The sequence below is a fragment of the Molossus molossus genome, unplaced genomic scaffold, assembly GCF_014108415.1.
Source record: "Molossus molossus isolate mMolMol1 unplaced genomic scaffold, mMolMol1.p scaffold_m16_p_1, whole genome shotgun sequence".
NCBI lineage: Eukaryota > Metazoa > Chordata > Mammalia > Chiroptera > Molossidae > Molossus > Molossus molossus.
Genome location: NW_023425344.1, coordinates 95,396,765 through 95,413,918, shown reverse-complemented (window position 1 = coordinate 95,413,918; position 17,154 = coordinate 95,396,765). Strand labels below are relative to the sequence as shown.

General features: G+C 41.8%; 1 protein-coding gene across 1 annotated transcript in view; it reads right to left on the bottom strand.

The window, feature by feature from the left end:
- Positions 1-16,779, bottom strand: part of RBM17 (RNA binding motif protein 17) — a 35,870-nt gene extending 19,091 nt beyond the window's left edge. Inside the window, exons 1-2 of the mRNA XM_036244465.1 lie at positions 16,656-16,779; positions 9,150-9,287 (exon numbers count right to left, since the gene is read on the bottom strand). Of these exons, the coding sequence (XP_036100358.1) occupies positions 9,150-9,272 (123 nt within the window). The 5' untranslated portion in view covers positions 9,273-9,287; positions 16,656-16,779. The remainder of the gene's footprint in view (positions 1-9,149; positions 9,288-16,655) is intronic.
- Positions 16,780-17,154: the final 375 nt, after the last annotated feature.

Here is a 17,154-nt window from a genome sequence, read left to right as displayed (position 1 = left end):
TCTTTCACAAGGAATGGATATTTTTTATATCCTAGGCAAAAGATATTTGTGGATTCTAATTTTTTCTCCTCCCAGTATAAAATCCTGCCCTACTGCTTTTATTATGAACATACAAAAAAAAAAATTTTTTATAAAGATAACATGATCATTCATATACCACCAACTAGTTTTACCATATTTGTTTTACCCTACACCTATAGTTTATGCTGAACCATTTGAAAGAAATAGGAAGACACCAGGACACTATTCTTAATCACCTAAAATTATGAACATTCTCTTACATAACAACACTATTACCACACCTAATAAAATCAATTAATTCCTTGTATCATTTTCTATCCAATTCACATTCAGATTTTCCAAGTGGTCCCCCAAATGTCTTCTAAATAATTTATTTTATTTTGAACCAGGATCCTACCAATATTCCACAATGCATTTGGTTTTTAAGTCTCCTGATTTAGGGAAATCCTCCCTCCTTGCTGTCGTCATTGTTGTCATCATCATCATCACCATCATTTTTGTCTCCTCCTCTTTGTTCCTCTGACACTGTCTTGTAAAATGCTACACATTCTAAGATGTCTAATAAATTCCTGGTGGTCTAGTTTCATTTATTCCTCTATGCCCTATAATTCCTGAAAACTGAGTTAAATCTTGATTAAGTTATAGTGCTTTCTGGCAAGAATACGCCATAGGTGAGGTGCTGTGCTTCATGACACATCACCCCAGCAGGCACGCAAGGTCAGGCTGCCTTTCAGCAATGCTACTTATGATCAGATGGGTATAGTGTGTACACTTGATCTTTTGGTTATGAAGGTTTAAGTGGCCCCTCCCTTCGCAATTTAAAATGTTATACATTTTCACTGTTATCACTACAAAAGGCTCAAAATAAGCCACTATCTCTCTTGGATTTAACATCACTTATAACTTTAAGCAAATTTAATTCAACCATTAAAAATACAATCCACAAGGCGAATATTAAAGTTTAAGGACAATGGGGGGGGGGGGGTCAGAACCATACATTTTTCTATTCAATATATATTTTTAAAATGTAGATACAGATGAAACCACAGTTCCATCTTTCAGTTTGTAGACAACATTTTCTCTACCAAATACCTTTACAGATTTGGTTATGCCAACCTGGTACTGAGTAGTTAATTAGTAAAGTAAATAGCCTAAAAGAATCAACAAAATGTATCTTCACCTACCTTAAAAAAAAAAAAAATTAACTTCACATAGCAATCTCAAAAGACGTTAGAAAGTTAGCAGAAATAATTTCATAAACAACTTTTTACTTTGAGCAATTAAACAAATCTATTTGAAATCACAAGAGATTTCCTGAAATTAAAGTACTTGGATAAGTGAAAAGATACGCATAAATTAAACAGACTGAAGCAGGTGCTGCAGAGGATGTCTAAGAGTCTCAAGTTCATATAAAAACATAATTCCTTGCTCATCAGCATCCAACTCTTTACTTTTCATATGAGTAAAATAATGGTACAGAAAACCAGTGTGAGATCCATTAATTTCATTTGACATTTTAATATAATTCTTTTTTGGAGAATCTATTTTCTCAATTTTATTTTATTCAAGCTGATTTTTTACTTATACTTCTAATTATGTACTGGTTGGATAGAGAAAGTGATCCTGAAGTACTAGGCAGGAAGAAACAAATTATCTAGGATTTTATTTTTTAAATGTTTTTGTTGTTGTTAATCCTCACCCAAGGATATTTTCCCACTGATTTTCAAATAGAGTAGAAGGGAGGAAGGGGTGGGGGAGGGGGAGACAGAAAGAAAGAAAAACATCAATGTGAGACACATCAACTGGCTGCCTCCCACAGGACCCCTTCCAGGCTGGGGATTGAACTACGATTGAATTGCAACCCAGGTACGTGCCCTTGCCCGAGATCGAACTCAAGACCGTTTGGTCCTTGAGCTGATGCTCTAACCACTGAACAAACTGGCCAGGGCAATTAGCTAGGATTTTAAAAGATTGGCTACAATGCCCAGCTGGTGTGACTCAGTGGATTGAGCATTGTCCGATGGACTGAGAGGTCCCGGTTCGATTCCGGGTCAGGGCACATTTCTGGGTTGTGGACTCGATCCCTAATAGGGGGCATGCAGGAGGCAGCCAATTGATGTTTCTCTGTTACACAGAAGTTTCAATCTCTCTCCCCCATCCTCTCTAAAAAAATCAATATAAACATATTTTTTAAAAAATTAAAAATATTGGCTGCAAGTAATTCACAAAGCTGACAATTGAAAAAAAATGTTTGTGTTTATTGATTTTTAGAGAGAGAAGGAAGAGGGAGAGATATAAACACTGATGAGAGAGAAAATAAATTGACTGCCTCTTACACGACCTTCCTCTGAGTATGGGGCCCACAACCTGGGCATGGTTCCCTGACTGGGAATTGAACTGGCGACCTCTTGGTGCATGGGTTGACACTCAACCACTGCGCCACACAGGTCGGGCAAAGCTGACAATTTTTGAACTGGTAATAAAGAATTATCCCATCCCGCCCTGGCCAGTTTGGCTCAGCGGTTAGAGCGTCAGCCTGCGGTCCGGAGAGACCCGGGTTCGGTTCCCGCTAAGGGCACGTACCTCGGTTGGTTTGTCCCCGGCCCTGGTTGGTCGTGCGGGTGGCAGCCACTCGATGTGTCCCTTCACGTCGATGTTTGTCTCTCTCTCTCTCCCTCCCACTCTATCTGTACAAAAGATGGAAAAATATCCTCGGGATAAAAAAAAAAAAAAAAAAAAAAAAGAATTATCCCATCCCAAAACACCAACCAGAAAGAGTATATGCACCTTTATCTCTGTTCATAGCATTATTTACAATAGCTAAGATCTGGAAACAGCCCAAGTGCCCATCAGCAGATGAATGTTTAGTTTTAAAAAGCTGTGGTACATTTACATAATGTAATACTATGAAGCTATTAAAAAAGAAGGATCTATTACCCTTTCAGACAGCATGGAGGCACCTAGAGATGATTATGCTAAGCTAAATAAGCCAATCAGAGAAAGACAAATATCACATGATCTCACTATATGTGTAATCTAATGAACAAAATGAACTGATTAATAGAACCAGAGGCACAGAAACATGGAACAGACTGACAAATCTCAGAGGGAGTGGGAAGAGATTAGCCATAAAACTTATATACATATATGCAGTGCCCATGAACACAGACAATACTGTGGTAAAGGTCTGAGGCAGGGAGGGAACTAGGTGGAGGGAGGAAATGGGGCGGGGGGACATCTGTAATCCTCTCAACAATAAAGATAAAAAATAATTATCCCAAGTAGTTTTTAATTTGTATATCTCTAGAATATTTTGATTTCTGCTTTTCTATTCTGTTTTGTTTCTATTTTCTGTTTTGTTATCTTCCATTGAACTGAGTTTATGTTAAGATGAGATTTGTTCCTTAGAGACAGCCATTTTATAAAAAAAAAGATTAGGCCATCAAGAGTAAAATATATGACTTCCGGTCAAGATGGCGGGTAGGTAAACACAGTATCGCGTCCTCCCACAACCACATCAAAGTTACAACTAAACTACAGAACAACCATCATTCAAAACCGCCTGAAATCAAGCTGAATGTAAGTCCTACAACTATGGAATTAAAGCAGCAGCCACATCGTAGGAGGGGCGAGGTAGATGGGCTGGTTCCACACCCACGTGTGGCGGATAAAAATCAGGAGGATACCTTGGCTGGGAAGGTCCTCCCTGAGGACTAAGGGGTCCCTGACCCACACCAGGCGCCTTGCTCAGGGTTGCAGTGCCAGGAAGAGAATCCCCATAACTTCTGGCTGGAAAAACCAGTGGGAACTGAGGCTCAGGGAGGCTGATGCAGCTGGAGCCCCAGGCAGCTCCTTAAAGGGCCTGTGCAGGGACATATGGGACTCCCTCTAAGCTTGGAGGGGAGGCAGCTCGAGGGGCACCAGAGACATACAGGGAAGAACTGAGCTGTTTGGCATTGGAGCGAGGCTTCTCCAGGACAGACGTGCTATCAGAGGCCTTTGTTCCTTTGGTGAGCCCTTCCCTGGGGCGGCAGACAGCCGCCATATCTGGGACTCCAGCAACCTGGCTCATACTGGTAGCCCTGCTCTGGTGATTCCCTGAGGCCCGGCCCCACCCACCTTTCAGGCCCACCCAAGCTGTTGCCAGTTGCTTAACCATAAGATTGGCCTGTCTTGGATCCTGCTTCAGGTTTTCCTAAATTCTTTCAAACAAGCAGCATCTGGTCTCAGATAGCCCCATACCTCTCGTTACATAATACATAGAAAACAAACACAGGGAGGCAGCCAAAATGAGGAGACAAAGAAACAGGTCCCAAATGAAAGAACAGAACAAAACTCCAGGAAAAGAACTAAGTGAAATGAAGATAAGCAAACTAACAGATGCTGAGTTCAAAACACTGCTTATAGCCCTGGCCGGTTTGGCTCAGCGGTTAGAGAGTCGGCCTGCGGTCCTGAGAGACCCGGGTTCGGTTCCCGGCCGGTTTGGGTCAGCGGTTAGAGAGTCGGCCTGTGGTCCTGAGAGACCCGGGTTCGGTTCCCACTAAGGGCGCGTACCTCGGTTGCGGTGTGTCCCCAGCCCTGGTCGGTCATGCGGGTGGCAGCCACTCGATGTGTTCCTTTCGCATCGATGTCTCTCTCTCTCTCTCTCTCTCTCTCTCTCTCTCTCTGTTCCTCTCTCTCCCTCCCACTCTATCTGAACAAAAAATGGAAAAATGTCCTCGGGTGAGGATAAAAAAAAAAAAAAAAATACTGCTTATAAGGATGCTCAATGAACTTAGTGAGGGCCTCAAGAGCATTAAAAAGGACCAGTCAGAAATGAAGGAGGCCCTAACTGAAATAAAGAATAATTTACAGAGATTCAATAGTAGAGTAGGTAAAGCCAAGAAGCAAACCATCGATTTGGAATCTAAGGAAGCAAAAAACACCCAATCAGAACAACAAAAAGGAAAAAGCATCCAAAAAAAATGAGGATAGTGTAAGGAGCCTCTAGGACAACTTCAAGCGTGCCAACATTCGCATCTTGGGGGTGCCAGAAGGAGAAGAGAGAGAACAAGAAATCGAAAACCTATTTGAAATAATAATGGCAGAAAACTTCCCTAACTTGCTGAAGGAAACAGACATACAAGTCCAGGAAGCACAGAGAGTCCCAAACAAGATGAACCCCAAGAGGCCCACACCAAGACACATCATCATCAAAATGCAAAAGTTTCAAGACAAAGAGAGAATCTTAAAAGCAGCAAGAGAAAAGCAGTTAGTTACCTATAAGGGAGTTCCTATAAGACTGTCGACTGATTTCTCAAAAGAAACTTTGCAGGCCAGAAGGGAGTGGCAAGAAATATTCAGAGTGATGAAAAGCAAGAACCTACAACCAAGATTACTCTATCCTGCAAAGCTGTCATTTAGAATTGATGGCCATATAAAGAGTTTCCCAGACAAGAAAAAGCTAAAGGAGTTCGTCACCACCAAACCATTATTACATAAAATGTTGAAGAGTCTTTTTGAAGAAAAAGATAAAATATATGAACAAACAGAATGGCAATGAACACACATCTACCAACAATGGAATCTACAAACAAAATGAACAGGCAGAACAGAAACATTCTCATAGATACAGAGAACATTTTGTTGGTTGCCAGATGGAAGGGGGATTGGAGGAATGGGTGAAAAAGGTGAAGGGATTAAGAAGTACAAATTGTGCCCTGGCTGGTTTGGCTCAGCGGTTAGAGCGTCAGCCTGCAGTCCAGAGAGACCCGGGTTCGGTTCCCGCTAAGGGCACGTAGCTCGGTTGCAGTTTGTCCCTGGCCCTGGTTGGTCGTGCGGGTGGCAGCCACTCGATGTGTCCCTTCACATTGATGTTTCTCTCTCTCTCTCTTCCTCTCTCTCCCTCCCACTCTATCTGTACAAAAGATGGAAAAATATCCTCGGGTGAGGATAAAAAAAAAGAAGTACAAATTGGTTGCTAGACTGACAAACCTCAAAGGGAAGGGGAGATTAGGGGGGTGGGAAGAAATAAACCAAAGAATTTATATGCATATATGCATAACCAATGGTCACAGACAACAGTATGGGAAAAGGCAGGAGGGGGGCGGGAGTGGGGAGGAGGGGGTCAATGGGGGAAAAATGAGGAACATCTGTAATACATTCAACAATAAAGATTAAAAAAATAATAATAATAAATAAATAAAAAAGACTAAAATATATGAAATAGTACTGGCATCTAAATATAAAACCTTATTTACATATCTTATGTGCAAATCAAAAGTTATATGAAATTTACAAAGATTTAAAAACCTAAATCAGTTTTTAAAAATTATAAGGAAAAACAAGACGTGTTTTAATTAATCTTCATTTCACGTAGGTTGAAATTTTTAATCCTCAGCAAGGACATTTTTGCATTTATCTTCAGATAGAGTGGGAGAGAGAGGGAAAGTTAGAGAGAGAGAGAAACATCAATGTGAGAGAGAAACATCGATGTGAAAGAGACACATTGACTGGCTGCCACCCACACGACCCCAACTGGGGCAGGGAGAAACTGCAACCAGGTAGTGCCCTTAGCAGGAACCTAACCCGGGTCTCTCTGGTCTGTGGGCCGACAATCTAACCGGCCAGGGCTGAAAGCTTGTTTTAAAAAGACAAATTATGTCTCTTTAAAAAGAAATAATGGCATAAAAAATTTAAACTTTGTAATGATGAATGTGAAAAAGAAAGAAACTCTAATCAACAGAATTTACCAAACAAATTTAAATTTTAAGACAACATGCTCTGCCCTGGCCAGTTTGGCTGAGCGGTTGGCGTCTCAGCCTACACACCAGAGAGTCCTGGGTTCGGTTTTCGCTGGGGGCATGCACCAAAAAAAAAAAGAAAGAAAAGACAACATTGCTCTACCTATGAGTATCCTAATCCTAAAAATCTTTACAGTACTTCCCTGGCCGGTTTGGCTCAGCAGTTAGAGCGTCGGACTGCGGTCCAGAGAGACCCGGGTTCGGTTCCTGCTAGGGGTGCGTGCCTGGCCTTGGTTGGGTCATGTGGGTGGCAGCCACTCGATGTGTCCCTTTCACGTCGATGTTTCTCTCTCTCTCTCCCTCCCACTCTATCTGAACAAAATATCGAAAGATGTCCTTGGGTGAGGACTTAAAAAAAAAAAAAATCTTTACAGTAGTGAGCAAATGTAAGTGCTTCAATAAACAGTAAGTATAGTATCTATTGATACAGTGAAGAAAAAGAAAAATAATTCCAACTTTATAAACCCATTTATTATGAAAAATTTCATACATAAAATTGAAGAGAACTATTAAAGAATTCTTAATTCTCTATCAGCCACTTTAAACAACCATCAACTCGCCCTGGCCTGTTTGGCTCAGCGGTTAGAGCGTCCACCTGCGGTCCGGAAAGACCCGGGTTCGGTTCCCGCTAAGGGCACGTACCTCGGTTGCAGTTTGTCCCCGGCCCTGGTTGGTCGTGCGGGAGGCAGCCACTCGATGTGTCCCTTTCACATCGATGTTTCCCTCTCTCTCTCTTCCTTTCTCTCCCTCCTACTCTGTCTGTACAAAAAATGGAAAAATGTCCTCGGATGAGGATTAAAAAATAAATAAATAAATAAACAACCATCAACTCATAGCCAATTATGTTTCATGTACATCCTTATCTCCCCTGTTCCAGACTGGATTATTTAAAAGTAAATCTCAGAAATTACATCAGTTTATCAGTAAATACTCAGTATGTATCTCTAAAGCATTTTTTCTCTACTTTTTTCATTATAGCTCCTCAAGGAACCTTTTAATACATTTCCCCCTACCCATAAAATTTTAATACCACAGATACAATAGGTAACTGTTTGTGTACTTCTGTACTTCATACATGAAAAGGTCAAGTTTTCCCTTTAGGACCAATATTTGCCCCATTTGAAAAGATACAGCCTCCACTGGGGATGCATGCTTTAAAACATAAGGGCCCTTAAAACAATAAGCAAACCTTAATACCATTCTTATTCTTTTTTTTTTTTTTTTTTTATCCTCACCCGAGGATATTTTTCCATTTTTTGTCCAGATAGAGTGGGAGGGAGAAGAGAGGAAGGGGGAGAGAGAGAGAAACATCGATGTGAAGGGACACATCGAGTGGCTGCCACCCGCACGACCAACCAGGGCCGGGGACAAACTGCAACCGAAGTACGTGCCCTTAGCGGGAACCGAACCCGGGTCTCTCCAGACCGCAGGCCGACGCTCTAACCGCTGAGCCAAACTGGCCAGGGCCCATTCTTATTCTTAAAAGTATTTGACAGTAATATTTTAATATCAAATATCCATCCAGTGGGCACCTATGTTTTTAATGTTTTACATGTTAAATAATTTCAAGGATGCAGCCAATGCCCAACATGTACACAACAGGAACAAAAACAATGACGCCCAGGTTACATACACGCGACACATTCACAACCAATCTGAGCCCTCAATAATGCATACACGTTCTTATAGCTTACAAATTACTGCAGAGCTTCCTTTCTCAAAGTGCTGATTCCAAACTACCTACTAACAGCAGGTATGCTACAAAAAAATGTAGACTCTTTGGGCCCCAACCTAGAACCAGAATTTCAGAAATATGGCTACTGAAGCAATATTTTAGCCAAATTCTCAGTAATCTTAGACATATTGACATTTGAAAACCTTTATCGTCGCTGGAAACCCAGAGTACTGTCTTTGCCCTTCTTCACTGGAATCCCTAAAATAGTCCTATGCCCAGGAGTTGGGATAAGTAAAATGACCTGAAGCACCTTATTCTTCTCTACATAGAGCCTCTCTCCCCATAAATGTTTAACCTTACCATAATCAATAAAAAGGCAGAAGAGCAAGCTAAAACCATATTACTCCTTGGGACCTAAACTAAGGTTTATTTAAAGAATGAGCATGACCACACCTAACAACTGTTGTTCTCTAGGTGGTAGGACTATGATTGATATTTTTTTCTTCTTGCTATCTTCCTGCCTTTTACAAATCTTCTATAAGAAACCTGTTATTCTTCTTACATTGGAATAACAAAAAAAATAAAAATAAATAAATAAAACCATATTACTCTTAATCTAAGGAGGAACCTGCTCTGCACACTTCTGCTTTCACACTGTGGGCTCATCTTACCTTTGCTTGAGTGAGAGCTGCCTTCTTCACCTGAAGCTGAGACTGCAGAAGTTTGAAGTTTTTGGACCAGCCTTCTGTTTTCGAGTCACTGGTCTCCACTCCCAGATCATCATACAAGGACATCTTTTCAGTTTAATGCTGAAAGATTGGGGGGGGATGGTGTTTAAGAATGAAAAATAAAGATCTAAAATATTTTCCTGTTAAAATAACTCATTTTCAAGAGGTAAAATTTATTTAAAGCAATCCCCTAGTCCAGGAACCTTTAGCGACAGAAGCCAAGACATTTGCTATTACCAATCAGTGCCCTCTCTAATATGCATACATTATTTTAAAATAAACTTCTAGAATTAATAAAACCATGTGGTCAAGGAATTCCTGAGTGAAATCCGTCTGTTCTAATAGCATATAATAAACTAAAGATGAAAAGCTCTAGATTCAGGACACTATTAACTACACACACCCATTTTAAATATTCTATTTGGTCTCAATAGCAAAAAGTAGAAGCCTTATTTGCACAGGTTCGTTCAGCTAAATTAGCTACCTGTTTATACAGAAAAGATATAAACATATGCCTAGAAGTTTAAAAAAAAACACACAACAGAGATAGGTTAACCAAGTCAGGTGAACATCACAACCCTTGCCAGTAAATCCCTACTGCCACCTTTAAAGAAAAAAAACAACATTCTGAAACCCACAACATGACCCACTTTTCAAAATAAGACATCAACCTTGATTGTTGAAATTTTTTTTTCCTGAAATCCCTAAATTGCAAATGAATGCTTAACACAGGTAGCTTCACATTTATGGACACATTCCAAAAGTCTGTTAAGTTCCCAGGTCCAAACAACATTTTGCCATAGAAACTCTGTTACACAAAACCTGTTCTGCTTGGGTCTGTGTCTCAGGAAGAGAAGGCAATATAGACAAGAAGAAAAATATTTAATTCCCTCCCCAGGGTTACAACTGACTTAGGGCAAAAATTTCTCTGATATATGCTTACTTCTCTACCCTTCCATGACTGGTATTTCTAGGACCCTGCTGCCCCAACACCTTTGCCAACCTTGGTTCCACTTTGTGTGGGGTTGGGAGGCGGGGGTGACAGGGGTAGATACCAACTTTACTCCCTCAGAATAGTTGTTCTGATTTTGAGCACCATAGCTCTTTCTGCTTAGAAGTCAGTGCCCCACTATATGTTGCTGCTCCTTAATATTCAAATCCTAAGAGATCACCTAAAAGCTGTTTTGATTTCTTAATAAAAGGCCCCTGAGGTAGCACAGGAACAAGGTAAATAAACGCAGAGCTTTTGGTGAATCACCTAAAAATTCAGGGATGCCTACATGTTCTCCTCCTCCTTAAGGCTTCTGTGACAACTCACCAGCTTAGCTGAAAGCAACACAAACAATTTCCTAGAGAGGATATCCAACAGGGAAATGCCCACTGCCTTTCAGTAGCAGACACAGCAAATATTTTATTCAGGAACTAGGCAATCCCTTATCATGTTAAGCTTGAGTCAATGAAGCTAAATGAAGAAAAAGCAATGAACTCTATTTCTTAATTAAGTAGGGCTGAAATACAACCTTGCCTTTAAAGCATTAGAGGGAATCCCCCTGGATTTTACTTTACCCTAGCCTACCTGGCATGCAAAACTAATCCTTCTTCTCTAAATTAAAATTTAGATAAGATATCCTTAAACTTTAAATATAATCTGAAAAACTCAAACAGAGCAACAGCAAGAAAAACAATGCCGAATGTCCAGCTTTATGTTGTGGTTCTCAAAAAAAATGTACTTCAGAAATGACCATGCATCCTTCACTTTCTCTAGTTTAATTTTTTGAGCCCTCTTCAGCCAATTGGTCATTAACCAAAGCCTAGTAAAAACTATGGGTTCATCTGTTCAGTCTTTCTTTATTCTTATAAAGGCAAGGGAAGACTAACACATTCTGGGAAACAAATATAAAAGAAGCTTTCTGGGAAAATACAAACATAAAGAAAAATGATCAAAATGTGTTTGCAGCCCTGGCCGGTTTGGCTCAGCGTTAGAGCATCGGCCTGCGGTCCAGAGAGGCCTGGGTTCAGTTCCCGCAAAGGGCGTGTACCTCAGTTGCAGTTTGTCCCTGGTCCTGTGGGTCGTGAGGGACACAGCTACTCAATGTGTCCCTTTCACGTCAATGTTTCTCTCTCTCTCTCTCTCTCTCTCTTCCTCTCACTCTATCTGAACAAAAAGTGAAAAAATGTCCTCGGGTGAGGATTAAAAAAAATATGTTTGCAACCCAAACTCCACTTTATTTCTTCCAATACCTCATATAAAAAACATGAGAACTTCATCAGAGGAGGTGTTTACAAATGGAAATAGGTTAACTAAATGCCCACTAAACTATGAAGGGAAAAGATTAGCTTATTCGTTTTTGCATCTCCAATTTCTGGCACAGAGTAGGCATTTAATAAACATTTGCTGAAATATTAATATTCAAATAAAGTCTATTTAGCCACATGAATCAGCAGTGAAAACACAATGCCCACAGCTTCCACTAGAAAAAGGCAAAAGGTTCTGGAGATGGATGGTGGTGACGGTCGAACAATGTGAATATACTTAATGCCATAGTACTGTACATTTAAACATGGTAAAAGTTGGCAAACTTTGTTATGTATATTTTACTACAATTAAAAAAAAAAAAAAAGAATAGGTAAAAGGGAGGGAAGAAAGCCAAACTGGAGAGGGGGATGTAAAATAGGCTGCTGTTTAATTAACTCTCATACATCTCCCAACTTATAAGAATTATTTCTCATAGAAATATTTTCCCAAATTTTAGAGTTAAAAAATAATAATCAAGCAGTATAGAGGATCTCTGCCTGCAATAAAGTTCTTTCTAAAAATCCAATACTTAACAAGAATTTCAGGGCTGAAATAATGAGGACTTCATGAAATTATACTTCCTGTGATTCTACTTCTAAATTGAAGATGGTTTGTTGACAATTACCTTTTTAAAAAAAAATCCTCACCTAAGGATAGTTTTCTACTTATCTCCTGGTAGAGAAAGAGAAACATCAATATGAGAGATACACATTGACTGGTTGCCTCCTGCACGACCCCGACCAGGGTGGGGGACGAACCGCAACTGAGGTACATGCCCTTGGCTGGCATGGAACCTGGGACTCACTGGCCAATGCTTTACCACTGAGCCAAACTGGCCAGGGAGACAACTCCCTTTTACTTGCCTTGATCTACTAGTTTCAGAAATCATTATGCAGCAAAAATTTTTTTTTTTAAATCTCATCCGAGGACATTTTTCCCTTTTTTTTTAATCCTCACCTGAGTATATTTTTCCATTTTTTGTTCAGATAGAGAGGGAGGGAGGGAGGGAGGGAGGGAGAGAGAAACATCGACATGAAAGGGACACATGCCGACGCTCCAACCGCTGAGCCAAACCGGCCAGGGCATGCTGCAAAATCTTATGTTCAAGTTCCCTGCTTCTATTCTCAAAATCTTCAAAAACACACTTTAAATATTAGAAATTGCTGTCATCTTAGCATCATCTGCTAGTTTCTGCAACAAAGTGCTTATAAATAAGGTCCCAGTGCCCTGGCTGGTTTAGCTCAGCAGTTAGAGCGACGGCCTGCGGTCCGGAGAGACCCGGGTTCGGTTCCCGCTAGGGGCACGTATCTTGGTTGCAGTTTGTCCCCGGCCCTGGTTAGGTTGTGCGGGTGGCAGCCACTCGATGTGTCCCTTTCACGTCGATGTTTCTCTCTCTCTCTCTCTCTCTTCCTCTCTCTCCCTCCCACTCTATCAGAACAAAAAATGGAAAAATGTCCTTGGGTGAGGATAAAAAACAAACAGAAAATAAGGTCCCAGTAAATGCAGAAGAGCTTTCTCATTTTTCCTCAATTTCAAATCCTCCATACTGCATTAATCACAAAACCACATTTCATGCTCCATCCACACACTCATGGCCTGCTTTTAATTGATTACAGTAATGCTACAAGCACCAGTGACTTCACTACTCAAGAGATGCGACTTGACCAAGAACCTACATTCAATCCAAATGAAACCACTCCCCCATCCCATGTGAGTGATTTCCCTGGCCCAGGGGGGAGCAGCAACCTGAATCCCATTCTCATTAATCCTTTGCCTTCCTTCTTATATAAATAAATAAAAATATTTCTTAAATAAAATATAATTTTATTTATATACCTTTATTGCATCTATTCCTTATTACTGATTCATTCATTCTCCCTACTACCATTGAATGTAACAAATGCACTGACACACAACCAGGACCTGAACTTAATTCATGCTAAGATGTCACTTAGAAGATATTTAACACATTTATTTCATGAAGTCTTGTGCCAAGTAATAAAAAGCAGCACTTGCTAACATCTGGATATACCGTAAGAAGCCAGGATCAAATGCAAATACAAACAGCTGATTTTTACAACTTAATATACCTGCTAACTATTTGCTTCTTTTTTATTGTAACTCCATCTTTTTTTTTTATCCTCCCCTGAAGACATTTTTTCTATTTATCATCAGATAGAGTGGGAGGGAGGGAGGGGGAGAGGGGGGGGGGGAGAGAGAGAGAGAGAGAGAGAGAGAGAGAGAGAGAGAGAGAGAGAGAGAGAAACATTGATGGGAGAGAGACTTATCAACTGGTTGCCTCCTGCACAACCCAACCAGGGCCAGGGACAAATTGCAACCAAGGTACATGCCCTTGGCCGGAATCAAACCCCCGACTCATTGGACCGAGGGCCGACGCTCCAACCTCTGAGCCAAACCGGCCAGGGCGTAACTCCACCTTTGATCAACATATCTTTCATATATGTTCTATAGAAGAAACACAGAAAACACTGTTCTGCTAAAAGAACAATAACTTTTCAAGATTCTAAGCTAGCAAAGTATGTTTTTTAAACATGCCTCAATGGCAGAACAACATGAAGAATTCTTCTCAGAAGTATCCCATCTACTCATTTTTCAAGTGCACCTTTGAAGCCTTTGGTGACTAGTACTCACACATAAAACTATCTCCAATTTGTTTCCCCTGAACACAGTTGGGTCAGGGCAACTTCTACATGTTATACCTCCTACTGGTTGGCACGTCTCTTACTATATCATAAGCCCCTTAAACGTAAGGGCTGTTCTTGACTTCACCTCTGTATCTCTAGCTTAGCATCATGTTTGGAAAATTGTAAGCACTTTATAAATATTTCTAAATGTATCAGTGAATGGATGGAAAATGTTAATGCATCCTCTTCAATCACTACATAGGTATTCATGTACCATTAAGGAAAAATGAAGCTTAAAGTCTATGGTAAGCATATACCAACAGAAAGGAACAGGAGGAAAACTATTAAGGGCAATGCATGTCAACGTCCACCTAACAGAAAACATCTGCCCCCTTAAGATTTATAATTACTTTTTAAAGAATTTTTTTAAATTTACCAATCCTGCACCTCTGACACCCTTGTCACAGTTTTAATACTCCCATCAATTCTCATAGACTCAATTATCACCAAAATAACACAGCTGTAGTGTATTCCAAACAAAGTCCATGAGAGTCACGTGTAATTTAGGTATATAACAGAACATCCTTCACAATTTACTATTATGAAAGACTAGAGGGATTACTAGCCCTAAATCATCTGTTCCATGAAGATAATTTAAAACAACCAGGTAAGCTGTGGCTGGTATGGCTCAGTTGGTAGAGCGTCATCCCACGCACTGAAGGGTTGCTTGGTTCCATTCCCAGTCAGGGCACATGCCCAGGTTTCGGGTTCAGGCCTCAGTCGAAGTGTGTATGTGAGGCAACCAGTCGATGTTTCTCCCTCTCTAAAACAAAAAACATATTAAAAAACAAAACCAAAAAATAAAAATAAAACAGGTAAAAAGAAATCCACTCGCCCTGGCTGGGTAGCTCAGTTGCAGTTGGTTAGAGCGTCATTCCAATTCTCCAAGGTTGCAGGTGGGATCCCCAGTCAGGGCACATACAACAATCAACCAATGTATGCATAAATAAGTGGAACAACAAATCAATGTGTTTTTTCTCTCTCTCTCTCTCTTTCCCCCCGTTTCTCTTTTCTAAGAATAAATAATTTTTTAAAAAATAGACATCCACTTTATAAAGTTACATTTGGAAATGCACAACAATTCTCCCCAATTCTCATTTTCCATAAAGGCTAATCCTTAGTCATCACAGAGCTCCACAATGAGAACAGCTCTTCACTATTAACACTTCTATCACACCTGATTATATTTTTGTCTATCTCACCATTTATTCTAAACTGTACAGCTTGTAGCACATTTCTAATTAAAATTCTAAAAATAAAATACCCATGGTTTAAATTACTAATTTATTACCCGATGTTCCCTGAACATCCTTGTCTTCAACCTTGATCCCATAAAAATGTGGAAACTGGGCTGTATCGTTTAAAAACTCCACCTGCAGCTGGGAGATACAGTCCTCATCTGCCTTGTATATGGGTAATTTTGCCTTTACCCAGAATATACTTTCCATCCATTCGCCTGGTTCTAGCAATAAGTACCCCTTCAAAGGCTGGTTCTCTTTTACTGAAATCTGAAAGAACCTTTTGATCTGACCTGACTACCTCTCCTCAAACCTCTCCCTGCCTTACCTGCAGTTTCCAGAATGCACTATGGTACTTCTGGTAGCAAAAGCTATCTTTACACTTCTTTGCACTGCAGGGAACCTTTCCCCCATCTTGCACATGTAATAAAACACCCCCAAGACTTAGTCATAAGTATCACCCCCTCTTGGAAGCCTTTCCAGACCTCGCTCTGGTCCTTCGGATCAACCCAGGCATGGGTTGTTATGACTGTGTCCCCAGAGACCAAACTCCGAGAGCGGGGATAGAATCTCAATCATCTTCCATCTGCTGTTCATAACATATGGTCTGGACAAGGGGTGACGCTTTAAAAAATGCTTGCTGTTTGAACACCAGAGCGAAAACAGCGCTTTGCAAGGACAAGGGCCGAGGTAACACCGGAATCACGTCTTCTTTCACCTGTCCAGGTAAACCCCTCGTCTTTGAGGGACATCGAGTTCTGCGGCCCCGGAAAGGAAACAACTTCTCTCCACTTCGTGGGCCTGGGACGGGTGCAAGTGTGCTGGGCCCGGGTGACATGGGTCTGGCTACCGGGGTCTTGGGGCCGGGAAACTTTTTCAAAACATGACCGACAGGGGGGAGAGAAAAACGTCCTCGGGTCCAAAGAAGACGGAAACAGACGGAAAAGGAAGAATGAGAAGAGAGGAAGAGTTCGAGGCCCGGTGACCCGAGGCAAATAAAGAAAGGTGGCAGCGGGGTGCAAAAAGAAACAGAGGGTCGCCAGTGCCGGGGGTCCGCCTGGAGTCCGAGGGCGCCGAGGCCTCGGGGCACCAGCCCGAGACCTCCCGCCCCACGGCGGCGCGGCCTAAAGCCACGGTCCAAATGCCCCCAGGGACCTCCCCGCCTCCCCGCCAGGCCACCAGCCCGGGTACCCCCCGGGGCGCTGCTTACCCGGCCCGCCAGGCCGACTCTCCCCATGGGCCGCGGCGGCGCACCGAGACCGAGACGCCGCGGAGAGGGAAGGCTGGCCGCCCTCGGCCTAAGCCCTTGACGGCACGATCCGCTGCCGGCACCAACCCCTACGCGGAGTCCGCAGTGCGCGCGCCGGCGCGGGGTCAGGGGAACGTGCGGCAGCGAGAGAGACTCCCCTGCGCCGCAGTCGTGTAGCCCCAGCGCCCCTTGCGGGCGGGAGGACCGCACTGCACCTCCCCTCCGCCGGCGTCCTTCTCTTCCGCCAAGAGGTGTCGCAGTGGCCCAAGTTTGTGAAATTTCAGATTTCCAGGAGGGCTTGGCAGTGATCCCAGGTCTTGAGAATAAATGGTCCAAGGCTGCAAAGATCGCCTTTGAGAGCCAGTTGTGTTCTAACAGGCGAGAAGGGGAGAATCCCTCCGAGCCCTTCGTTCTCATTCATTCAGAACCATCTATCTATAAGCACAGTGCTGAACATTAA